Source organism: Saccostrea echinata, unplaced genomic scaffold (genome assembly GCF_033153115.1).
Source record: "Saccostrea echinata isolate AGI-Se365-2 ecotype Australia unplaced genomic scaffold, CSIRO_AGI_Sech_v1 ptg000056l, whole genome shotgun sequence".
Lineage (NCBI taxonomy): Eukaryota > Metazoa > Mollusca > Bivalvia > Ostreida > Ostreidae > Saccostrea > Saccostrea echinata.
This window is the reverse complement of record NW_026889805.1, coordinates 1,461,407-1,487,723: the sequence shown is the minus strand read 5'-3', so window position 1 is coordinate 1,487,723 and position 26,317 is coordinate 1,461,407. Positions and strand designations below refer to the sequence as shown.

General features: G+C 33.1%; 1 protein-coding gene across 3 annotated transcripts; it reads left to right on the top strand.

Moving 5' to 3' along the window:
- Nucleotides 1-9,553: 9,553 nt before the first annotated feature.
- Nucleotides 9,554-23,107, top strand: LOC133173403 (uncharacterized). 3 transcript variants are annotated; one of them, XM_061308385.1, is made up of 7 exons: nucleotides 9,554-9,769; nucleotides 9,848-10,237; nucleotides 13,976-14,073; nucleotides 18,863-20,065; nucleotides 20,382-20,468; nucleotides 21,294-21,501; nucleotides 22,390-23,107. In XM_061308385.1, the coding sequence occupies exons 1-7, from the start codon at nucleotides 9,583-9,585 to the stop codon at nucleotides 23,058-23,060; spliced, it is 2,844 nt and encodes a 947-aa protein (XP_061164369.1). In that variant the 5' UTR covers nucleotides 9,554-9,582; the 3' UTR covers nucleotides 23,061-23,107. The 3 variants fall into 3 exon arrangements, with proteins under 3 accessions (XP_061164369.1, XP_061164368.1, XP_061164370.1); XM_061308384.1 differs by having other exon boundaries at nucleotides 18,863-20,080; XM_061308386.1 differs by lacking the exon at nucleotides 20,382-20,468.
- Nucleotides 23,108-26,317: the final 3,210 nt, after the last annotated feature.

The window sequence follows — 26,317 nt, the reverse complement described above, 5'->3', positions numbered from 1 at the left end:
TCTATTCTTTTTTGATAATCAAGCAATAAAAAATTGAAATGTTTTCATGTCTATACCAATGAGAGGTAGAACAAAATTTTTGATAAACATTAAACTAGTATTAATTCTTTATGTGCATTATATTTATAAAACAAACTAATATTTTTTATAAACAAGCCAATATATCAAATTCATTTATTGAGATTTAAAAGAGTTTAAGGTTTTGAAAAACAGAGGGGCTTCTTTGAATAATTTTAAATAACTGTAAAATGTGGCTGTGTTGGAAATATTTCCTATGAAATACACATAATATGTATTATGTTAAGTAATTGAAATGTAATTGAAAAGTAATTGAAATGACAGGGTATTCTTATCATTGTAATAAATTATATTCTAGGGATTGCAATTTGTAACCGATTAACCGGATACTCGGTCGGAACGATGACAATGGGTTAGAAAATCTGTAATCGCTTAGTCGGAAAAAAAAATTAAAATATGTGTAAATTTCCTTAAAAATTGATTAACAATGTTAAAAACCATTCTGAAAATTGATAAGGTATGACGTTTACATATTTAATTCGGCTGATTTGGAGGTAATGAAGACTCTCAAGATTGAAATCGTCCTGGTAATTGGTCACTTTCCGAAGTGTTAATTGCTGTATAAACATCGTGTTGTTGCCCAGCAGGTCCTAAATTTCTTTAACGACATTTTATATCTTTGTTGGGTCTGTTAAATGATTTAAATGATTGCAATGTGTGTCTTACCCTGTCTATCCTTTGCAGATATCTGTAAAATTATATTTATAAACAAACATTGTAAATTAAGTGAAGTTCAGACTCAGTTTCTGTTTATAGTGACAATGCACATTAACCTTGTGTGGTAACATTATCAAATTCTTTAATATCTAATTTTTTTTCTTTTTTCTTTTGCCTTTCGAAATCGAAATAAAATACAATATATAGCTCTCTAATCAAACATTAACAAAATATTACCACCATCTTTTTCAGCTTTCTTGTGTATATAATTAGAAATTATTTGAGAAATAAAATAGGAAAATGTGTATTTTGATACAATTAACCGATTAATCGGTCGGAACGTCTTGCGGTTAACCGATTAGCAATTCTGTATTCGATTGCCATCCCTATTATATTCAATTACAAGTAATTGAAAAAATGACCAATTACAAATTACTTCCAATTACTTTGAAAAATGTAATTAATTACACTCAATTACAATTACTTTTATCAATTACCCCATCCCTGGTTTTGAGGCTTTTCTGCATAAAACTAAGAAATGTACCAAATTAATGACGTCATATTTCCAGAATGGTCCTCCTTCATGCCATATTCTTTAAATGCTTTATCATATTCATCTACTCAACTCATGTTATAGCCAATTTAATTACTTTTTAAGAACATTAAATTTTTAGGGCACAATAAAGCCCAAATGTACTTTCTAGTTTACCAGTCTTTTTAAGAGTTCTCTTTAAGAAAAATTTTTTGGGTATGTTTTTCTGTAGAAAAAAAATGTTTGGAAGTTGATGAATCTGTTCATGTTGTTGCAAAACAGAAAATAAAACTTTAGTATGTGACAATTTCGATAAAATTGAAAATCTTAGATGCCATTACATGCAGTTTTTGAAAATAAGGTATATGGTGATCCCAATTGACTTCGCCCAAATATACATTCCAAATTCATGCCTCGACTACCCTCTGGAAAATTTCTAGATGACGTTTTTGCAAGCTCCCAAAGTAACAAGCTCCCTTCCCGAATTACAGCAGTGATACTAGTTTTACCATATTCTTTGATTTGCACGTGGTGTTTATGATGGAATTATTTCATATAGTGAAGCTATTTTGTGGTGTTAATTAAGAACTTGTATCATGTTTTGAATGGATTAAAATGGATTTTTTGGCTGACTAGCTGACAACAAAAAGTTATGCTCTACCAGGTACAGGTCATACATTAACTGTATGTCTGAGAGAGGAAGGAACGATAACTCTGAATGGAATAGTGAACACAGATATGTATCTCAAAAGGAATCCCTAAACCAGATAATTATATAATCTTGTGTCATGACACTGAAAATGGCTCATTAGTCATGACCCATGGAGGTCATTCCCACCTGCTGAAACTGGAAAATTAATGATCTTTTATCTCAAAAATATTAAGCTTACTCTTAACCATATATAATCTTATTCTTTGTGGCATGACACATGAAACATGATAAGGTCATGGCTCCTGGAAGTCAACCCCCTCCCCCCAACTGAAAATGGCCAAATATCTAAATATCTCAAAACAGTCTCAACAATAGGTCATAACCCATGGAGATTATCCATTCCCCATAAAACTGGAAATGGTCAAAATACCTCAAAAATGAATAAAAGCAATAACTTTGGCAGCTATTAAAGTCAATCCTTACAATATTTTTGTAATGTTTATTTTGTCAAATTATTGACATATCATATTTGATGACAATTAAGTTTCACAGACACAATTTTCCTGATTAATATAAATTACCAGCTGTACTTTTACTTACTTAAATGGGGAAAATACATTCAAATAAAGTTTCCAGCTATTTCAATTTGAGAATACCCTAGTACTTAAATTAATAAACAAATATTGTCATACACCGTAGAATTGCAGTTTTCACATCAAAGGACAGATCACTCTATAGTTAACTGCAAAAAAGTACCGGTGAAATTAGAATTCTAGAGATGGTTCTTAAAATTATGTATTTTTGCATTTTTATCAGGAACAATTCAGTTGTTAATGTAGGTTTTTGAGGTCAACCCTACCTTTTTTTTTAAAATCTTGATTAAAAAAATCTTTGTCTGGTGTATATTTTTCTTCTCTTGACCCTACCTGGCCCAAACTTCACTCATGGGTAGAGGGGTGAGCAGGGACCTTGAACCAATTTTCCAAGCAAGGTCAAGGAAAAAAAAAATCCTTGTTTTGAGCAAATTTTCTCTCCCTTTCGCACAGGGCTTAACTTCATGAATAGAGTGTCCTTTGGTAGAGAGGATTCTAGCTGAAAGGTCAAGGTTACAAAATTTGTATGCATAAGAAATTCTTGTTCAGAGTATGTCTTATCTCCCCTTGGCCTTACCTGGTTCAAACCTTACCCATAGAGTAACCATGAGTTTAGGGTGTTCAGGAATCTTGAACCAATTTTTTCAAGCAACAGTCAAGGTAAAAATACCTACTTGTGTAAAATCCTTGTTCAGAGCATATTTTCTCTCCCTTGAGCTCTGTTGGGCTCATACTTTATTCATAGAGTTCCCTTGGGTAGAGGGTGTGCGGTGACTTTGAACAAATTTTCTAGATGAAAGGTCAAGGTAAAAATCTCTTTGCATAAAAAAATACTTATCTGGTGCAAATATGTTCTTTCTAATTTTTATTGATGAAATGTCTAAGTCGGAAAATTGTTTGTGTATAATCCTTGTCCAGGTTTTTTTTTTCTCCCCTTGGTCCTACTTGGATCAAACATCAAGTTTTTAGGTTGGTGGTCAAGTTTATTGCAAAACTCTGTAAATAAAATTCTTGATAATTTTTCTCTCATCCAAGTCACAAAGAAAGTACAAGTGTCTAGTGAGTTTAAAGGCCTAATTCTATTACAGAATACATGACTGTCTTAATATTTTGAGTATGCAAAAATGAACTAAATTATGTTTGAAAACTACTCACATAGACCCTCACTTGACTTGTTTCAGATGGATAAACAATACCCCCCAGAGACTGAGTTATCATTACCATACATGGGCATATACAAATTGTGACTAGTCAGAATCAAATCATAATTATCTTAATCAAAATAACAAGAAATACACTAGAGGTGCTATAAAATTCTCATGTAAAACATGTTATATTTTGTATATTGTTTAACTTTCCCTCATGTCGAGTTAGTTGGGCTAGTGCTCCAGGGTCATCCCTACTCCCACCATCACCTTCCTTGAGACTTAGCTCACCTGAGCTGAAGTCTCAAGTAAGCTTTTCTGATCAAAATCTCTGTCATCGTTGTTGTCGTTGTCGTAATTTTTTTTTACAATATCATCTTCTTCTCAAGAACTGCCGGACCAGTTTAAACAAAACTGCCTCAAAGTATCCTTGGGTAAAGGAGATTAAAGTTTGTTCAAAGAAAGGGTCAAACCCTCTTTAAGAAGATATAAGAATTACTGAAAATTTCCAAAACTTTCTCCTCAAGAACCATCGAGTCAGAAAAGTTTAAACTTATATGTGCAAGCTTCATTACATAGTGTAGATTCATCTTGTCTAAATTATGATCCCCAGGGATAGGGTAGGGCCATAGGAGGCGATCAAAGATTTACATTGGAATGCTTAGGGAAACCTTATAGTACATCTACAGGACACCACCAATCATCTTCCAAAAGATGATTAGGCTACTGCGTAAAATGTTAGAGGAGTTCTGGGAACCAGATTTTTGTTGAAAAAAAAAAATTTGGATTAAACCTCTCGATCATACCGTCAGACTGTAGACGATAGGGTGTAGTGCGCGACTTGGAAATACCCAGTAGAGAGCTAATTTGCGACAATAGCTCGGACTCGAACTCTCTTCCCTGGTCAATATGAATGCGTGTTGGTTCACCAAATCGGCATATAAACTCCGTAACCAGGATATTTGCTAGAGTCTGCGTAGTATGATCGACTATGGCAAAGGCCTCCTTCCACTTTGAGAGGTAGTCTCCTACGAGAATAATGTACTGGTTTCCTCTGTTGGTTACTGGAAGAGGACCAACTATGTCAATAGCAATACACTCTAATGGTTCATGTACTTCATAGTGTTGCATTGGTAATTTACCTACCCCTGGTCCTGGCTTCTTCTTTGGTTTGACACCAACGGCTAATTTCATCAGACATTCCAGGCCAGTAAAACCTATTTCGGACTGAATTAAAGGTGTTGTCCCGCGATTCATATGTGTATTGGCGCTGTTGTAAGTAAATGCTTTAAAGTATTGAATGCAAGGTCACAGTCATCAATCCACTCCAATTTCATGTTTTTCTGGTTTAAATACGTCAATAGGTTAGCAATGTTTGAAAAGTTTTTCATTAAAACGGCGATAAAAGAAAGCAATTCCTATAAAAATCCTTACTTCAGATAACGTAGAGGGCGTTGGCCAATTCTTCACTGCATCTGTCTTCTCTGGATTACATATGATTCCGTCATGAGAAACGATGTGTCCAAGGAAGTTTACTTGTTCTTGAATCAGTGTGCATTTCTTTGGTTTTATACCGTCATGGTAGCTCAGTCGGTAGAGCCCTCGCTCCGTGATCGGAAGTTCCTGTGTTCGAATCGCGGCCGCGACTAACATAATAAAAACGGGTAGCATCTGTTCCTTCGTTAAGCGCTCGGTACTTTGAAGTGAAAGTAGCAGGTCCTTCGGATGAGACCTTAAAAACTCAGGCCCCGCGTCACGGTAGGCGTTGGCACGATAAAGAACTCTCATTGCTCAATGGCCCTGAGTGCCGAGTAAAGGTCTTAATTTGAAACCCTTCACCGGTATATGGTGATGTCTCTATATGTGTGAAAAATTCTCGAACGGGACTTAAAACAACAAACAAACAATCAATCTTTGATTTTCGTTTCCTTAACTGTAAAATTGTTTATTTTGCGGTAATCAACACATAATCGTGTGGTTCCATTCCTTTTCTTAACTAGAACTATTGGTGGATCCAAAGTTGAACTTATTTAATAACATTTGCTTTTAGTATGTTCTATAACTCTTGATCTGCAACAGCTTTTTGGTGAATAGAGAGACGTGTCGGTGAAAACTTAATTGGCTTAGCATCGCCGGTATTAATGGAGTATTTTACGAGGTCTGGATGCCCTTATTGGATATGTAGTCCCGTGAAAAAGGTCAACATAACTTTTTAAAGTCTTTCTCAGCTGTTGGCCTTGCTGAATGGTAAGACTGCCAGAACTATTATCAAGAAGAGGCTGCAAATTGGAGGCTTGTTTCTCCGGGACCGTTTTCTGTGACTTAATTGCTGTATTTGGTGACAGATTCTATTTTTGGACAGATTGACACTGGGACGTTTTTCTTAAGTGTCACTGTTTCGGTTGTAGGGTTGAGGACTGAGAATAACACATTATTATCACTTACCTCGACAATAGACTTAGGCATCAATATATCTTTCTCCTTACGTAGTGACTCTTACAACCTCTCGAGACCTTGTGGAAATTTGCAGTCCGTACTTCCTTTTACAAACATTTTGCACTTAGCGGATATGCCCACTGTCTTAATCATGAGAATACGTGCACATGTATTCTGTAACTTGTTCTCCCTAACCAGATTCATTTCACCAAAGTATGGTGATTGTAGAAGTCCAGCATTCATGTCCAATATGGCCTCGTAGGAAGATCATGCTCATATGTATCGACTGGCCTGGGAGACATAATTTCTGTATGCAGGAGATAAGTGTATATTGCTACATCATTGAATATGCTTTGTTTGACTTTTTCTTAATTCTGAAAAAACACATGTCTATTATCTTAAAAAAGATTATCTCTGCGTAATGCCCTATGCTTGCTTGATTTGCGTCCGATGTGTAGTGAAATAAACATGCCAGTAAAAAACTTATCTAAGATAATTGATACATAACTTTAGAAGGAATTTTATGGAAATTTCTATAAAATTATCAATCATAAACAAATTTTACCAAGACAGACTCGTTTCCTTGAAGTCTATTGAAACAAAGATTACTCAAAACATTTGCAAAATCATAATATTCTGGTTACTCCCCTTTGATGATGTCAAATATATCAAAGTAACTACCGTAGTATTTTTATCACTACTAGATTATAAAAATCGGCATATTTAAACAATTTAAACTTCAGCTTTAAATCAGAAACAAGACAAATTATGGAGGCATTCATGTTTGATGCAAGTTTATTGCTTTAAGTTGTCAATAGCAAAGTGTGTGTCCTATGCATCAAGAACTATCTCTATGTATGATTCATTACATACAGATCCAACTTCGTCAACTGAATAACTTTATTTCCTTTTGGTTTTTAAGTAAAATCTTATTTCTAAGTATTAATCTAAAAGTATAACTTTATTTTTGTAAAAGAATAATAAAACGTAGAATGTGTTTTTTCTCCCTCTTATAATGGTTAAAAAAATCTATTGATGATTTTGAAAAAACATACCTGTTTTCAGGTATGATTTTTTTCAGCATTTAAAAGTATTCAATACTTGGCAATACTTGCTAAATTTTTCACCAAACTGAAAATTGTAAAGACTGTAAAACAAAGATAAAGTTGAAAAAACTAGATAAGAATCATCTAAAGTTGCAATTTTATCTCTACTCGATTAATGAATGAAATTTTAAGGAATCAATTTAATACTGTGGCAACATGAAAAAATAATATATATATATTTTTAAATTTCATGTTATATCAAAGGTCCATGCCCATCGCATACAGGTAAGAATTTTGTTTGGAAATAAAAGTGTTACTAGTAAATAGAAATTTATTATAAATGTTGTTTTATAACATTCACTTGAAAGTCATCCAAATTTTCAGCATTTAAAAGTATTCAATACTTGGCAAAACTTGCTAAATTTTTCACCAAACTGAAAATTGTAAAGACTGTTATACAAAGATAAAGTTGAAAATAAAACTAAAAAAGAATCATCTAAAGTTGCAATTTTATCTCTTAATGAATGAATGAATGAAATTTTAGGGAATCAATTTAATACTGTGGCAACATGAAAAAATAATATATATATATTTTTTAATTTCATGTTATATCAAAGGTCCATGCCCATCGTGTACAGGTAAGAATTTTTTTAGGAATAAAAAAGTGTTACTAGTAAATAGAAATTTATTATAAATGTTGTTTTATAACACTCATTTAAAAATCATCCAAAATGCATTGTTATCATTTAGACACTTAAATAAAAATTTATAATGGAGAGGTTTACATTTTGATGAAGAAGATATCCGGTATTGTCAAAATCCATGAATATGAATTAGAATTTCTGGTTGTGGTTGAGAGAAAAACTTGCAGAAAATGCTGTGTCTTCTGTGATTTTTTCATTTGATATTAATATCTCGGTAGTAGTTTTAATTCAGTAATTAAAAATTTTGTAAATATACTCTTACACTAATTATCAAGTATGTTCAAAGCACATATAAGATAACAAATCTCTTTTGTTTTTGAAATGTAAGCATAATACAGGTTGATTTGACATTACATTTTTAGGTCAGGTGAATGAGCCTCTATATTTTTTTTTATACTCTCAATTAACTATTTTTAGAAAAAACAGTTACATACTAGTAGGTTACATTGCTTTTAAATTTGTAGGTAACTTTGTTTCGGTCTAAAGATGAAAAATTAAAATACGAGATAGGAATGACTTCTTGAACAACTTAGGTATAATTTGTATGGGTAAAATATTTTGTTTTAGTAAAACTATATATAAAAAAAACAGTATTTTTGACGTTGAGATTATGAACGTACATTGAAAGCTGTGTTATCGGGTTTTTTTTTAAAAATCTTTTTTGAATTTTGATTTAGTGGTTGTCTTTTTAATTCATAAACATAATTTTTGTTTCAATTTTTAAAATTACGTGAAATCATTTTTAATGAAGAATTCAGGTAAGAAACGTCTTTTGTGTTGAAATGTTAAGATACTTAAGATTGCAGTGACGACAACGACAAATTTATAGCTTACTTAATATATTTATTTCTATGAATACAGATTTTTTGTTAATTTCAAAATATACTTTCTTTAAATTTCTTAATAGTTACATAAAATTTAATTTTCGTATGTTGTTCAAAAGCCTTCCGGGGATCACATTTTTTCTAAACAAATTCTTTGCAAATGGCACTACAACCAAAATGATCTGAATAAAATGAATATTTAGAGAAAAGTGCCTTTTTATCTAACAAAGAAAAAAAGCTTAATAAAATCAGCAAAAAATGATAGCTTGATCTATTTTTTCAAATAAAATTTAGTATAAATGGATACTATGTGTACTTTATGGTTTGAATAATTATCACACTTATTTAATTGTTGATTGATGAAAGAACGGAAAAGGAAATGAATTCATCATTGTGTGTGGATTAAAGTAAAAAGGTTTTATTTGTTTTTCTTTTATATTTATTAACAGATGTAGGGCGTCTGCTTGAAGATAGGATTTTTTTATATTGCTTTTGTGATCCTGATTTGTTTTGTTTAATGGACTTTGGGGCTTTAATACTGTTCGTTATCTCCATATGTTTCATTAAGTGTATAACTAGAAAACAAAGATAAAAAGAGGAAATAGCCATTTCATAATCCTTTAAAAATGTTTTATCCAAATGACGTGATAAATCCATGTAGAAGAGGATCTCCTTTCGTGGTAGGAGGTACACTGTGTTTGCAAGATTACTGCTTTATAAAAACAGACACTTTCACACTAGAATTTGGCGTACTGAATTCTGAAGTAAAAAAATACATGTCTCGTAATTATGTTATTGCAAAGTTTTTTGAAGAAATGAATATTTTCATCTGAATGCCAAAACTAAAAGTCTCACCTGATATACAGTATATTTTGTTTAAAAATAGATATTCAAGCAAAACGGGTTTTGCAGTACATGATCTCTGGAAAAATAACAGTTCGTCATGCACGAGGGATTGTTGTTGGATGCGCGGGTGCTGGAAAAACTACAATGCTTTATAGACTGATCGGAAAAACTCTGGAGGAAATGAAAGAAATTTGTTCCACAAGAGGACTTCAAATCTACGAATATGTATTTACTGTAAAAGATGGAACCCTAAGAGGTAAAGGTTTATTTATACCGATTGAGTTCATATCTTCATTTACATGAGGTTTTCAAGATTGCAAATAATTTTTTTTAGCTGGTAAAGAACAGTCTCAAAGCAAACAATTGATTTGTGTTCCAAAGTCCGCTCTCAAGAGGAAAGACAAAATATTGAATCTTATTCAAGATGCAAATTTCAATTCAATGGATGTTGAGGACGATGCAGTCAATGCTAAAGAGGGTCGAGCAAATTCTAAACCATTAGCAATAGATCTAAAAGACATATTGGATGAAAGGGAAAACGAAACAAGTGTCAGCATGATAGATTTCGCCGGACAATTTGCTTATTACGCATGCCATCAAATTTATATGAGGTCAGAGGCTTTCTATACTTTGGTTTTGGATATGACTAAAGGATTTGAGGATGTCGTTAGCAGTGAAAAAGACGAACGAAAGGGTTCCGTCTTTTCTACTTGGACTTACAAAGGTTTGTTTTTGACAATCTAACCGAGTAATTTTTTAATTTAAATTTGTATTTCTTATTTAGTGGCTTTTACTATGACCATAACCAACTTTTGTGTTAGATGTAGCTCAAACATTGCTAGTATATTGATGTTCTAATGTTGTTTGCTTATGATCGTAGTTATAGATAAAATATGGAGATAGCGCACAGTATTCAAACTCAAAGTCCATTTATACGATACAAATCGTGAGCGGAACAATCTAGGACCTCCAAAATCTTCAGAGGCGGGAGGAGTTAGCATTCCCTATCGACCAGTCACTTGCCGTGTGCTCCTTGTCATGATCGGGTAAATGGAAAAATCCGTACAAATATCAGGGTGTAAAAATGGCCTAACAATGAGTATGAATAAGTCAGTCAGCATTTGAGTTAATGATACATTGTATTTGTTGATAAGGGCATTGTATCGACTATAGAACTTGCAAAATGATGGTTTCAAGCGAGACTGTTGATATCCTTGTTACTTGCCTCGTTTTAAAAATTATTTGTACAGAGCATGGTTTTGCGTATCGAATTAACTGGGGGACATCAGCCCCATATACAGGTAACAAGGGTATATCATTATGCCTCATATAAATAACAAGTAAAATAGAATCTGATTGGCCGAGACATTCACGTAACCGTCGTGTTTGCCCTGCAAGAAAAATTCGTGTTTCACAAATGTGAGGTAATTGCTTATATCGTTGATTGACTGTGTCGATTCAAATGTGTAAACTGTAAATATTAACTAGTGTATAAATCACACAGACTTGTCACAAAGGATTTTTTCAATGTAGCGCGACTAGTGATATAACTTGCATCTGTTTCATAATATTCGTATAAAATATTTACTTTCTTCGTTGGATCTTCTTTAAATTTCCTGCATTGTGCTTGATTTGGAATAATAAACAATTTATTGCATGGATCTCCGGGAGACATGAAGATGTCTTCGCCCATGAAAAATCACATTCCCCTTGGGCGTTGGCCTCGGGGAATATGATTTTTCAGGGGCGAAGAAATCTTTATGTCTCCCGAAAATTCATGCAATAAATGTACATTGCTACATAAGTAAGGGAAGTTGACGCTAGAAAAGTAAAAGCACGATTATCAGAAAGTTTTGTTGTTAGCATAAGGCCAACTTTAAAATAATGTTTGTTTTCCCTCACCCGACTCGGGATTAAAAATCTGGATCGATAGGTAATTTTTTTTCACAGAAGACTTTCAAATCAATGCCGAATTTTCAATTTTCAAAATGCATAAAAAAATTGTTTCCTGGAGGTTAATGCGCTGTCTATGATCTGTTTACGGAATAGCATTCGGAACATCTTGGGCGTTTCTGACCACTGACATTCTAAAGGCCGAGATGATGCGACCGATTAATCAGCTTGAGATTGGGGGAGGGGGGGGGGCTATCTGCAAGGTCTAAATTCTTTGTTGATAAAAAAAATAAAAATAAAAAAAATAAAATAAAAAATAAAACAAAAATACAATAATAAAACCTTGTTAGATATGCACTCTCACATTATTAGTACATTTTTACAGACTTTTGGAGATACTAGACGGTTTTATTTCGATAATATTTGCAAAAAAAAAAAAAAAAAGAAAACCCACATGATTTCTCTTATATTAAGAGTATTGCGTGAAAAAATTTGTCTTCTGTGTATCTGTGTAGTGTGTAAGTCTTATTATGTTTTTGATATTCTTCCATTTCTCATGCACATTTGTTCACATGGTCAAGTTTTTATAAATTGCTTGAAATTTTATTATCTTGATAGCTTGTTCATTTTCCAGTGGTAAGGGTAGTAGTAATTGAACATTGAAATATTGCTCAATACCTCTAAAATACAGAATCCCAACTATCATGTTTAACCTAACGTGTTTTAACATTTTTTAAAATGTGAGGGCAACTAAACAAATATTACAAAATTTTAGGGATCATGCCTATAAATATACAACATAATTTATTGCAACGTCGGGATTTCTGATCGTAACAGAAATGAATTCAGAATATAAAACTTTTTGGGGGGATTTTTTGTTTATATTTCAATTTAAAGGAACATATTGATTATGCTCACTCTCATATTGTTATATTTTATAATATTGTATGTATGTTTAGCTATTACTATATGTAATCTGATGTGTCGTATGACACAAAGAAATAAAGAACTTGAACTTGATGAAAGGTATATGAACGATAACGAACAGGGGTCGATCTCAAAAAATCGATTAACAATATAAATATGTGCAAAGGCATAAACATTGACCCCTGGAAATTCTGGAGGTGGGATCATGTGCCTAGGAATCAAAATCAGTATAAAAACAAAGGTCTAACAATTGGAATGAAATAAGACATCCAAAATATGACCCAACTGATAGGTTATATTTTTTTTCACGGTTATAAAAACGACAATAGAATTCATAAAATGACGATTTTAAACGAGTTGAAATCCCTGAAACATCAACTTATCTGTCTGTAGCCTTCCTCGGTTTACTTGAATATGAATTTATGGCATCAGTTGATAAAAATATTTTCTTTTTCATTTGGCTTTGTAATTTTATTAAGGTCAGACGATACGTTCCTCAAATATCTGTTTTGTATATCTTCGTAATATATAAAAAATATGCAAAATTTTATCTACCTTCTGATTTCCAAACCAGTTTTAAACCAGTCTTAACATCTTTAAAAAGTCCAAACACTAAAAAATTTGATATTGGTCAATTAAATTTTTCCCAAAAGGATTATATAAGGAAAACTACCCCCTGGTATCTTGCACAAATGTCTGGTAAGGTACCTCAATTTTTGGCGAGTAAACATGTTAAAGTAGCAATACTTTAATGACAAAATCTTGGAAAAAATTATATATTATTTAGGAAGGTATCGTCTGTCCTTAACTACTGAAAAATTCAGTATTTATGCATCCTCTGTGATTTTATTTGACATAAACTCCAATGTTTTTTTTAAATTATAGTATCATTTAGGACTAAGAATTTTGTTGTAACTTATGCTAAACGTTCTCCTGCACTTTCAGTACTTTGATTAAACCGAGGCAGACTTTGAACAGATTAATTGATGTTACGGGGATTTCAAAAACCTCGTTTAAATCAACATTTTTAAAATCTTCGATCGTTATACCGGTAATGACCTTGATTGCAAATAAAGTTACATTCTTTAGGTAGTATTTTAACTGGCAAATTTCATACCATGCCCAGGCCATTGTTTTAGAAAAGACTTTGACGACAGATTACTCCGTTTCACTGATCAATACATAGGGTTGAAGGCGAATATGACAGGTCAACAAGGGATTTTCACCTCTCCAAGGCAGCTGAACCTACCTCCAAAATTTCCTGGAGTCCGTGTTTTATGCCCTGTTCACAGATTTGTTGATTTTTTTTTTTTTTGCATGAAGTTCTTTTTTTAGATTTAGCATTGTTCAATCGTTGTCCTCATCTTTTTTCCTTGCATACAAGGTCATGACAATGTGTTCCCCATTGAAGAAGACGACAATTTGATCGCTTGCGTGGCGCAGTTGTAAGAGCGACTGCTCTAGAATCGCGGAGTAGGGAGCTGATCCTTACGTCGCGGGTTCAAATTTACTGCGGGACTTGGAGACCGGTCGTTCGATCCCTGTTTATTATATTCACCTTATTCACTAGGAAACATAAGTTAATATATGCTTTGAAGGCGAATTAATGTATACTTCCTTAATATTCTCTTTCTTTTTATAGACTATCTAAGATACTGGGTCAATTCCATTAAAACGTTCGGTGGTTCTGATGCATCAGTACTTCTTGTAGCTACACACGCCGAGGGCAAAACAAAGGACGTAAGTCATGAAATATTGTATGACTTTTTATTATCATCTGTCATTATAACTGTAAAAAATTTATAATGGACATTACAAAAAATGTTTATCAAGTAAAACACAGTTCTACAAATTAATCAAGACAAATTGGAAATTTTACTCTGTTATGGAAGTTAATCTGTACAAATTATACTAAATTTTCGAGAGAAGTAGTTTTGTTGTTATATGCCAATAATGCCGCATAATTATATTGAAGCAAATGATGTTCTTTACTCTGTGTCTACCACTGTCCATCTGTTGAATTCAAGGAGTAATTCTCTGATGATTTCTTTCACAAATGACAACAAATAATTTTTGACAACTGTAAATCCAGATTTCTTGTGTAAAATCAGGTATCGATCTTAAAGAGCAGTGGTTACCCCACGTCTTGACTGTTGATGATTCAAGTCAGCATCACATCCGGTTATTTAAAACTTCTGGTACAGCACATTGACATCTTAATGGTTACAAAGCAATTACCTTGAAACCTGGAATTTCTTTTGTATATGTGAACCAAACTTTACTCTGTCCTTTTGAAACTTTTAAACAGTCTATTAGAAAAGGTCAAACAAGGTCCATATTTGGATTCTTCGACACCAAAATACAGGCTCAGATCTATGATTATGGATATTGCAAATCATAGGTTTTTTAAACCACCACGTTTTACGGAAGAAAATATTGTAAAAGCAACTCGTATTTCCTGAAACTTCAATATGTCATCAAAGGAATTAAAGAGGTTAATATAAGTTATATTCTTAACCACAAAAGGGCCCAGTCTTGTATTACACCATATTTCAAGCTTCCAAGTGAAGACAACATCTTGTATTTCTTTTAAACATACGTTGACTTTTGCTTCCAAACTTTTGAATTACTAGAAAACTCTACAGAGCCTATAGCCAGATAACGAACATATGAAACATAATCTTCCAATATATTCATATTCTTCTTCACCCTACAGCTAGTCCTGTTGGACACGTCATTGCTGGTGACGTAAATATAACAAGCATTCTGAGAGTATTGCATTAGCAATACTAGTCCCCTACCGGCAAGTGTAATCTGGTTCCCGTAAGAATTGAAAATGCCATAATTCCGTCAAAAATTAATGAAACGTGACGAAATGCAAACTTGATCTATAACTAATCAAGGTAAAGCCACATACCAAAAATCAGCTCAATATCTACAAGCTTTTAGAAGAAAATTGCGGAAAACCCATAAAAATTGAAAAGGCCGTAATTCCGTCAAAAATCAATGAACTGGAACGAAATGCAAACTTGATCTGTAACTCATCAAGATACACTCACATACCAAAAATCAGCATAATATCTGCAAGCGTTTAGGAAAAAAGTGCGGAAAACCAAGTGGGACAGACTGACAGACAGACAGAGGGACAGACAGACGGACAGCTAGACAGACAGACGGACGGACAGACTCAGAGGAAACCTATAGTCCCCTCCGGTTTCACCGGTAGGGGACTAATTAACAAATCTTAAATTGCTGATTTTAGAAGGGCCAAAAGATAGGGAAATCCGATCTTTCAACTGGCGTCATGATTTCATGGATACTATTAATTAATGCACATTTATATTATATTGTATAATTAATTGTATGAAAGATTACACAAGGCGATGGGTCAAAAATGAAAAAGGCCTTGACACTTTGTTAGAATAGATTAATCAGATGGATGATAGTATATCCCATTAAGCGTTTGAGATGCAATATAAAACCATTTATCTTTATGTATTCAATAATTCAGAAGTGGAACAAGAATTAAATTACACAATCAGTATTTACTAGTCCCAGCTGACAAGGCAGGTAATAAATTTATATTTGTATGTAAGGCTCATTTTTTAATTATATTTAATTGGAACTGGGATTTAATTCTACAAGTGGTGTTCCAACTTAAACTCCTAGCTCCCTCTCTTAGGAGGAAATTCTTCACAATCATTTGTCAATTTTGAATATTTTTAATATTCTCAACAATCAAAATAAATTTAAATTAACATACCCATACTGGATTCCTAAATTTCACGAAAATCCTTATACAATTGTAAACAAAGACACATAGCGGGTTCCACTAAGTGTTCTACCAAGCCTCCTTTTTTCCTCCTCATTAAAATATTAACAGAAGTGAACGGAAAATTTTAAGAGTACTGTACAATAATGTATTCGAGAAGTGGTGTAAATCAAATGTGGATATTTAAAAATATTAAGGAACTTTTGGAAAATTTGAAATCACAATTTTTTTACGTAAATCAAAAACATTAAAACTTAAGACTTTTCAACTCTATATACAACCATTCCCAAAAATAATTTAAAATCCAGGCTTTCTGATATAATTGACAATTGCTTTTGCAATAAAAATGGAACTGGTAAATTTACCTACCTTGTCAACGGTCAATTGCAGAATTATTTTAATGAAATCATTCTGATTTTACACACAGGGACTCTGTTTGTACTCAAGTTGATATGAAAATGATGCTTGAGTTTCTGATTGACAATTTTTATGTGGTTTTTTGAGACCAAGTCTTTTGAACAATCTGTCGGAATCCCTATGGGTGCCTATTGCGCCCCGTTGTTAGCAGACTAATTTTTATATTCGTATGAAGCAGAATTTTATCAAATTCTTATACATGAGAAGACGAGAGCACTTGTTGTGGCCTTCAATTCGACATTTAGATATATCGAAGACGTATTGTCAATTAACAATATATACTTTCATTCCTACGTCGAAACGATATATCTCATGGAGAATGAAAGAAAAGATACCAAAGAGTCTGACACATCTGTTTCATTTTTGGATATCTTTCTATAAAAGACGTTAGTGGTTATCTAACTAGCTTTATGATAAATGTGATGATTTTTTCAATCGTCAACTTTCCTTACTTATGTAGTAATATACATTATCACCTGTATATGGGGTTTATGTTTTCCAGCTGATTTGATATGCAAGAGCATGCTCTACGAACGAACAAATTCTTAATCGAAGTAAGTTATTGACAAAATTTGATGAAACGAGAATATAAACAGACTCGTTTAAAGTAATCATTCTGCAATATTTTTTTTCAAGATTATTGGTATCATTGTTTCATCTACTTGTTTGTCAGTAGCTTGCCTTGTTTTGAAATTGTTTGTATGTAGAGAAAAGAATAAATATTTTTTTTAAAAAAGAAAACATTTCCAATATACCATGTCATATATAGGATTTATCTTCTAATTAAGGCATAATATTATCCCCTTATTATATCCAATGATCTAGTTTAACTTCAAGAATAGCCCTTTTTGATTATCTTAAGGGTTCTCCAAAAACAGTAATCATCAAATTAAATCTCATATTTTGAACTCTGACTCAAATACTCTTTCTAAACTTTATACTATTTTTCAAAGGGTTAATAATTGAACCAAAAAAAAAGAATAAGAAGCGAAACATTGTACCTTGTATGAGATTTTCCAGACATTTGTAAGCCACGTATAAGTAGCCCAGTTGTGTTCACCAGTTACATACTCTTTGCAATACAAATCTTTAGAAACTTAGCAAATTAAGCATTGAAAAATTCGATCAGTTTAATTTCTTAAATGAGTGAAAGTTCATTGAATTATCAAATATTTTATCTTATACTATCCTTGTTTTTTTTGTCTCATTCTTTAAAATGAAATATGAAGATAACGAACAGTATTCAATTTCCAAAGTCCAATGAAGCAATACAAATTTGAAGCAGAGAGGGCCTCAAAATTTAGAGGAGGGATCATTAGCCATGGAGGAGTGAGCATCCCATGCCACCGTGTGCTCCTTGTCAAGTTCGGAAAACCCCCGGAAAAATCCGTAGACAGTTCAGAGTATAAGTAATGGCCTAACAATTAGTACGAAAAACATCAGTCAGCATTTCTCTTAATGATAGACTGTTTGTGCTGACAAGGTCAATGTATCGTCCGTAAAACTTGCGAAATGATGACTTCAAACGAGACAGTTGATATCCTTGTTTCTTCAACTTGTTTGTCAATAGCTTGCCTCGTTTAAGAAATTATTCATACGTAGAGCATGCTCTTGCCTATCGAATCAACTGAGAGTTTAAAAAATAGTGTCTTTAATCAAAAGTTAGAGTTAACTTTTTATTACTACGTGTTGTATAGTAGTCTCGTTTAAAGACATAATTTCGTAAGGTCTATGGTCGATACAATGACCTTGTCAGCAAATATTATCTTTCTTTAAGTCAAATGCTGACTAGCTTTTTTGATACTAACTGTTAGGCCATTATTTACACACTGAATTGTCGACATAATTTCCGTTATTTCCCGATCATGACAAGGAGCACACGGCGGATGTGACCGGTCGGCAGGGGATGCTCACTCCTCCATGGCACCTGATCCCACCTCTGATGTCCTATAAGTCCGTGTTTGTTCTGTTCCTATTTTGTAATGTTTAATGGACTTTTGAGCTCGAATACTGTTCATTATCTCCACATATTTCATGAAGTCGAAATCAATTTTCATGACGATTGCGAACAGATTAAGCTCCTTACAACGCAGCATAAAATAATACCCCTTATGTTGATAATTAATCTTTTGTAATTTTTTCATGTAAAATGTTTGATTTTATATAAATGAAATACAGATATCAATGTAGAATGTCATCAGAGAGTGTCTGTTTAGTTTAATTTTATGAACAAATTCTTTTTAACATATACTTTATGCAAGTTATGGATATAGAAGTAAAGTATATTAAAATAGAATTAAAATAAACATGATAATAATTAAATGTTTTAATTTCATTCAGGAAATAGAAAAATTCTTTGAAAGCTTTTGGCGTGTCGTACCAGAAGAAGACATTTCATGGCTTTACAAGTCTATAAATGGAAACGAATTTGCAATCGGACCAAAAGAAATGAACGAAGGATGTAAGAATTCTCTACAGTCCATAAAATCTTCGATTGCAGATGTAGTATCACGTAAATTAGACACAAAATTCGAAGTTCCTTCTTCATGGGCTTTGCTTGAACATTATTTGAAAAAATTAAAACAGCCGCTCTTGTCCACTGATGAAATAAAAAAAGTCAATAATGAAATCCCTGACGAATATCAATTGAAAACAAATGAAGAAATTTTAGATTTCTTAAAATTTTATCATGCACATGGAATTTTTCTATATTTTGAGGAAGATGGACTAAACAAACATGTTATTCTTGGAATACAATGGTTCTCTAATGCATTCAGCAGAATTATTGCTGATAAGAATCACGTCACTATAGACTGTAAAAGAAGATATATAAAAGAATGGGAATGTTTCAATGAGACGGGGGAACTAAAGGATACACTTCTCGAAGCCCTTTGGAAAGAGGAACCATTGTATGTTAAACACAAATTTGAGCTTGTGCGTTATATGGAGAGGCTTCGAATGCTTGTCGTAATCAATGCCACAAAAACTGAAATGTCTTGGTATGTTCCATGCATGAACAGGAAACCCTTTAAAAAAGACATCTTTGAAAAGAAATGGAGTTATTCATCAATTTTGTGTTTTCGATTCAACTCCTTTGCCATGTTTGTGTTTTATAGGCTTGTAGCCTATTGTATGAGTTTCCTCGGATGGCGTGTTGCCAGTGATAAAGGCACTCAATGTCTCTATCACACGGCAGCAGTGTTTGAACATCAACATCACACTGTTATTCTTGGTATATGTGATGATGACATACAGCTTCAAGTCATGTGTATTGCTCCTTTACAAATAAAATCTGAAGTATGTCATAGAATCGGAAATGATATTGAACTTGCACTATTAGAACTCACGAAGATTTTTGCTGAAAAAAAGAATTTTCAAAGAGGCTTCAAGTGTCGAAACATTATATGCAATGAAAAGGATCTGTCATTTATTCCTGAGAGTGAATTGTTCGAAACAGAAAATGAAACGGTCCAATGCATGCATTGTCCCATCGGTGAAAAACACGAAATAAACGTTCACAAAACTCTGCGATTCTGGAAACAGGTAATAGAAAAAAGTGTGAACTTCCATAACAATAATTGTTGACATTTATGTCATGTTTTGAAAATTTCAGAAGGAATACTTATTTTCATTTATATTAATAATACATCTCCAAATAAATTTCTGTACAATCAACATTTCTTCCTATGCCCCTTCCCCCTTCCTCATTAAAATCTACAATTGAGATAATGGTCTTAATAATCCATGGTACAAAACAATGTGAATCAATATTTTCCAAAAAGCAAAAATGAACAAATAGAAAGAATATTCTATGATATTTAACGTAGCTAATCTCTCTCTATCTGTCTCTTTTTTTAAGAAGGAACCAATGCCCTCGCAATTCCATTTACAGACAAAGAGTTCAGCTCAGAAGCCGAAGCGTTTAAATGTTTCAACACATTCTGAGGTAATTGGTTAAACTTTCTCTTTGCACTTCGTGCATAAAAAAATAATCAACTTGTGTTCACTTACAATTACACCATTTAATTTTTCTGAATGAGTTTCGATATAAGACTGTATATTTGTAAACTGGAATGTTATAAAGTCGTATTATAGAAATATTTTACTGTTGTCCATAGTTGCTAAATAATTTAGCCATTCGGATCATGAACACTCACTACATCAAGACCAAAGCTTACTTCTATCACTCCTTAGTTTAGATATACAAACTAGCTATGTTACTTCACCTAGAACTGTTTTATTACCAAAGGGAAACTATTTTTAAGTGCTAGTGAAATAAGTATTTGAGGAAGAGTTTGAATTCACAATTTTATAATTCAGACCATATATTTTTACGAATTCTTAAGAAGAATTCTGCATTGCATATCAGAGTTTCTATAGAGTGAACTGAGGAGATACTTTATCTTGAATGTCAAATTCAGTATAAAACAAAGGCCTTTATTTTTATACGAATTAACTTCGGAAAGTTCCGTCTAGCTGATCAATGCACAGGGCTCATGGCGGGTGTGACCAATCAACAGGGGATGCTCACTCCTCCTAGGCACCTGATCCAACCTCTGGAATTTCCAGGGGTCTGTGTTTTATGCCCTCTTCACATATTTGTATTGTTTATAGATTTTTTTTTAGATCGATCTCTGTTTTTTTCTTTACCTTAGTTGTTAGTTGGCCCTTATCGTCTATAGTCAGTAAAACATCCAAATATGAATCATAATGGCAGACTGTCGTGTCTTTTACTTTAATCATATATAAGTTCACATTTCATTTTATGTAGCCGAAGACAAAATTACCAAAGACAGGACCAATGTATCCTTTTTCCAAGACAACGTTTCATAGAGATGTGATGACAAGTCAACTTAAAGCAGAAGTCAGCAGAAGTGTTGGGATGATTTACATCGACGGGCATCCTACAGGAACAGGATTCCGTGTGGGAGACAAATATATAATGACTTGCTTACACGTAATAGAGAGTACTATTACAGGTAAACAGTTTATATTTAGAACTCTGTATCTTGCATCTGTAGGATAAATATCCCGTAACATCTTGAAAGTAGGATGGTACTGTTGAAAAACTATTTTTGAGAAAGGTCTCAAACTTTTTGATTAAAATTTTACGCCATGGTCAATATGTGACTTGTAACTTCATTATTGTCACGTGACTGAATAACTAGGCACGTTTTGCCCATGCATTTCATGAAGTCATTACAATCCTTGTATTTCCAGAAGCTTCTTTTGTCCTATTCTTGTTTCTAATTGCGTTTCGAACCTTTTATAGGATTTATGAGATTGTTTTTTATTATCATTGCCTTTTTGGTTAAACTCGTATGGAATTATCTGCACCAATGATATATAGAGGTATACATACATAAAAAAATATAATATTTTAAAAATACTTTATTTTTAACACCTCCCAAAATCTGGCCTCTTTTCCTCCTAATCGATACATCAGCCTACGTTACGGCAAACTTAGAATAGCACGGGGGTTAAACAGAATGGCATTCGGTTTTGAAGGCATAAGGTTCAAATGGTATGAATATTATTATTGTGATTTTCATGAAAATGTTCATAGGAATAAATGTTTTTGCAAGATCCGATATTAACAGTTGTATAATCCACATGCTTGTTTGGTTTGTAATGCAACAGAATAACATCATAACTGCCGATCTTCATATTTTGTTTCAATTAACATTGATTTTTTTTTTTTTTACAATGCTTTGTCCTGATTTCCAACAACAAAATTAACACCAACTTAACAAAAAAGCTCATATGACATCTTATTGTGAATTTGTTTCTTACTATTCATAACCATGTTCATGTGAATTTGTATTTGAAATAAAATAATTGTTTGCAAATGTTTTTTTTCAATACAGAACAGCGAAAATTTATGGATCAATCCAGAATCTTTATACAATTTGAGAGAAAGCTTTACCTTCAAGACCGTGAAGAAAAAGATACCTTCAAGTTTAAACGATCTGTTCATTACGTACATGATGGATTTGATGTTGCTATTCTGGAACTGAAGAAGCATCGTCTTTCAGACGTCGAGTTTCCGCCACACTTGTCTTCATTTAGTAAAATTCAGCAGTTTCCTTCAGAGGTTCATCTTGTTGGTCATCCTGGTGGTGTTCAGATGAAGGAAGACAGCGAAGTTTACCCAGGAGTTATTAAACCAAATAACGATGTTGACAAGTACATTGAAGAACTAAGTCAGTGGAGTGTAAATTATTTTCCTGATGGTGTTGACTATTACAGAGAACTTCGTGATCCACCGAGAAAAATCTTATTCCGTACAACATTTAACCAAGGGTCATCCGGTTCACCTGGCGTTATATTAAGACAACAACGACCAAGTGTGGTTCTCATCATAAGGGGCGGCACTCCTGGTTGTTTTTACGAGAACAAATTCCAGAATTATCCAATAGAGGACAAAAACAAGGTTGAATATGGATATGCGATGGAAGATATTCATCAAGATATGCATAACTCACAAAACAAATGTATAAGAAAACTGGCATCAGAAATATTCAAAGAATGGATTTAAAATATTGGCAATTTCTGCAAGAGGAGTTGAAATTCATAGTCACATTCTGAGTCATTCAGAAAGGCAATTTTATTTAAAAAATTGTTCTAATGCCATGACAGAACATAGAAGTGATATTCTTTTTGATATATTCGATCAGTGCATATTATCTATTCAAAATATTTACTAAAGTCAGGTACTCTTCACACAATTACTCTATTGCTATTTGGTCTTGGAAGCACAGGTGTGTGCACTGTTTTCTAGTGACGCACATCTGGTGACAGTTTTTGCTACGAACACGAAGAAATATACAGCAGTTTCATAACAAGTGTAGGGTTTTAGAGATCTGCTGAGCACAGTGAAAATTGAAGTAAATTAAAAGTCGAATATCTTGGATATGGGGTAACCTATATTTATTCTTGTTGATGTACATAGTTTGTTATAAAGTGGTGTCGGTATTTTATCTTAATCAAACATTAGAAATAAACGAAGTATTGAATTGTTATTTTTTGAATTGAATTGTGCCATCCATGGATGAGCTGAAAAATCGAATTACGTGTGTTATCGTTTGAAATTACAATGCCTGTCATAATACGTTTTGTAAAAAATTCATTTATTTTTTAATGGGCTATGTTTATCTTTACTTATTCAAAAGATAAATTTTTACAACTATTCTGGTTTTAATTTATTATGCAATGACCTTGTCAACGAATATAGTTTATCATTGAGTCCAATGCTGACTGACGTTTTTCATACTAATTGTTAGGCCATTATTTACACACTGAATTGTCGACGGATTTTTCCGTTATTTCCCGATCATGACAAGGAGCACACGACAGGTGTGACCGGTCGGCAGGGGATGCTCACTCCACCAGGGCACCTCATCCCACCTCTGATGTTTGGGGGTCCGTGTTTGCTCTGCTCCTATTTTGTATTGTTTAATGGACTTTTGAGCTTGAATACTGTTCGTTATCTCCATATGTATCATTTATACCACCGAACATGTATCTCTGCAGTTGGACAGTTTGTCCCCGAGGATACTTTTCGGTCGGTACCTATTCATTCATGAGTACACAGAATAACGAAATGATACTGGCAGACGCGTCGCCCAGTATAAAAAGGCGTCACTCTTTTGGGTCTTTAAGGGACACAGACTCAAGGAGTTCATTCGGTGCCCCTCGGATAATCCTCAGGGATATTAAACATATGTCATATGTACAGTCTTCAGATTCCCAGTTTTAGTATAAAACCAATAGTTTATATAAAAAAATTGAAAGAATGTAAAGTTTCTATTAGAGATATATTCGAAGACTCCTTTTCCGATCCCATGTCTTCTATTTCAAAATGTGCGAAAAACTGTAAAACTTGTAATATTTTGATGACTAAAATTTCTTTCACCAGTAATCTTACTGGACAGAGCTTCTGTACCAAAACTTGGGAAAATCTGAACTGCAAATCTTCTGATGCTGTCTACGGAATAGAATGTAATCTTTGTGGACTTGTTTATTTTGGTGAAACCAAGGGATCACTCAATAAAAGAACATCAGGTCATAGATTTCAGATAAATATTGGGGGTCAGCAACTTTTATACAAACATTTTAATTTACCTGATCATTCTATTTTGTCAATGCAAGTGAGAATTCTAGAAAAGATTTACCACCACACAAACAGTCCATCACTGAGTACACCTTTCCGTAGACAAAGGGTGTAATCCGTTTTGGATAAGAAAGCTAGGGACAGCCTTTCCCTATGGATGTAATGACAATGTCGATAGCGTTGGAAATCTTTCCAGTCCACAGTGTAACAATGTAAATGTGATGGGACTTCTTAACCATACACAGAGACGTAAGCGTAGTCATGGGCACCGGTCTTACAATAAACCTTTTATACACGATGTCTCTTTTGATTCATTACTACCTTACGTAAATCAGCTTTTAGGTCTACATCATATTCGCACCAAACTTTACTCTGTCCCTTTGAAACTTTTAAATAATCTTCTTGAAAAGGTGAAGGAAAGTCCATTTTTTGATTCCTCGACACAAGAATATAGGCTCGGATCTGTGATTATGGATATTGCAAATCATAGGCTTTTTAAACCCCCACGTTTTACTGAGGAAAATGCAGCTAAAACAATCCGTTTTTCCTTAAACTTCAATATGCCAACAAAGGAATTGACGCGGTTAATATAATTAATAATCTTAATCACAAAAGGGTCCAGTCTTGTATTCCACCATATTTCAAGTTAAAGACTACACCTTGTATTTACTACAAATATACATCAACTATTGCTTCCAAACTTTTTAATTACAAGAAAACTTTAAAGGGCCTGGATATCGAATATCTGAAACATAATCCTCCATCGTGTTCATGTTCTTCTTCGCCCTATAACTATAGTCCTGCTGGACACGTTATTACTGGTGACGTAAATATAGTTAATAATGAGGACCTTAGATCACTTATTTTAAAAGGTCCTAAATTTAGGGAATCCCGATCCTTCAACTGGCGTCGGAATTTCATAAATATTATGGATTCTGTAGAGGACTACGCAAGGCGATGGGCCAGACATGAAAAAGAAGACCTTGACACATTGTCAGAATGGATCAGATGTATCAGATGTATATTAAAATCGCGCAGTAAAAGATTGAGGGGCAATATGATAACCATCTATCCTTCTGTATTCAATAATCCAGAAGTGAACAAAGAATTAGATAGATTACATGATCAGTACGTACTGCTGACAAAGCAGGTAACAACATTGTCTTTGTTTGTAAGGCTCATTATATTAAATGTATTTTAAAGGAACTTGGAATTAATTTTACAAGTATAAATCCAACTTATACTCATAGTTCCCTTTCTAAGGAAGAAATTCTTCAAAAACATATGTCAGTTTTGAATATTTTTAATATTCCAAACAACCAAAATGAATTTGAATTACCATATCTATATTGGATTCCGAAAATTCATAAAAATCCTTACAAAGATACATAGCGGGTTCCAGTAAATGTTCAACCAAGCCTCTTTCTTTACTCCTCACTAATATATTAACAGTAGTGAAGGAGAAACTTCAAGAGTACTGTGCAACAATATATTCGAGAAGTGGTGTAAATCAGATGTGGATACTTAAAAATTCCAAGGAACTTTTGGAAAATTTGAAATCGCAAGATTTTACCAAAATCAACAGCTTAACGACTTTTCAACTTTATACACAACCATTCCCCACGATAAATTAAAGTCCAGGCTTTTTGATATCATTGACAGCTGCTTTTTTAATAAAAATG

Coding starts and splice junctions, on each gene's coding strand:
- LOC133173403 (XM_061308384.1), top strand. CDS start 9,583: ATGATCTCTGGAAAAATAACAGTTCGTCATGCACGAGGGATTGTTGTT. Junction 20,469..21,293: donor ATGTTTCAACACATTCTGAG/GTAATTGGTTAA, acceptor CATTTTATGTAG/CCGAAGACAAAATTACCAAA. Junction 21,502..22,389: donor AATAGAGAGTACTATTACAG/GTAAACAGTTTA, acceptor TTTTCAATACAG/AACAGCGAAAATTTATGGAT.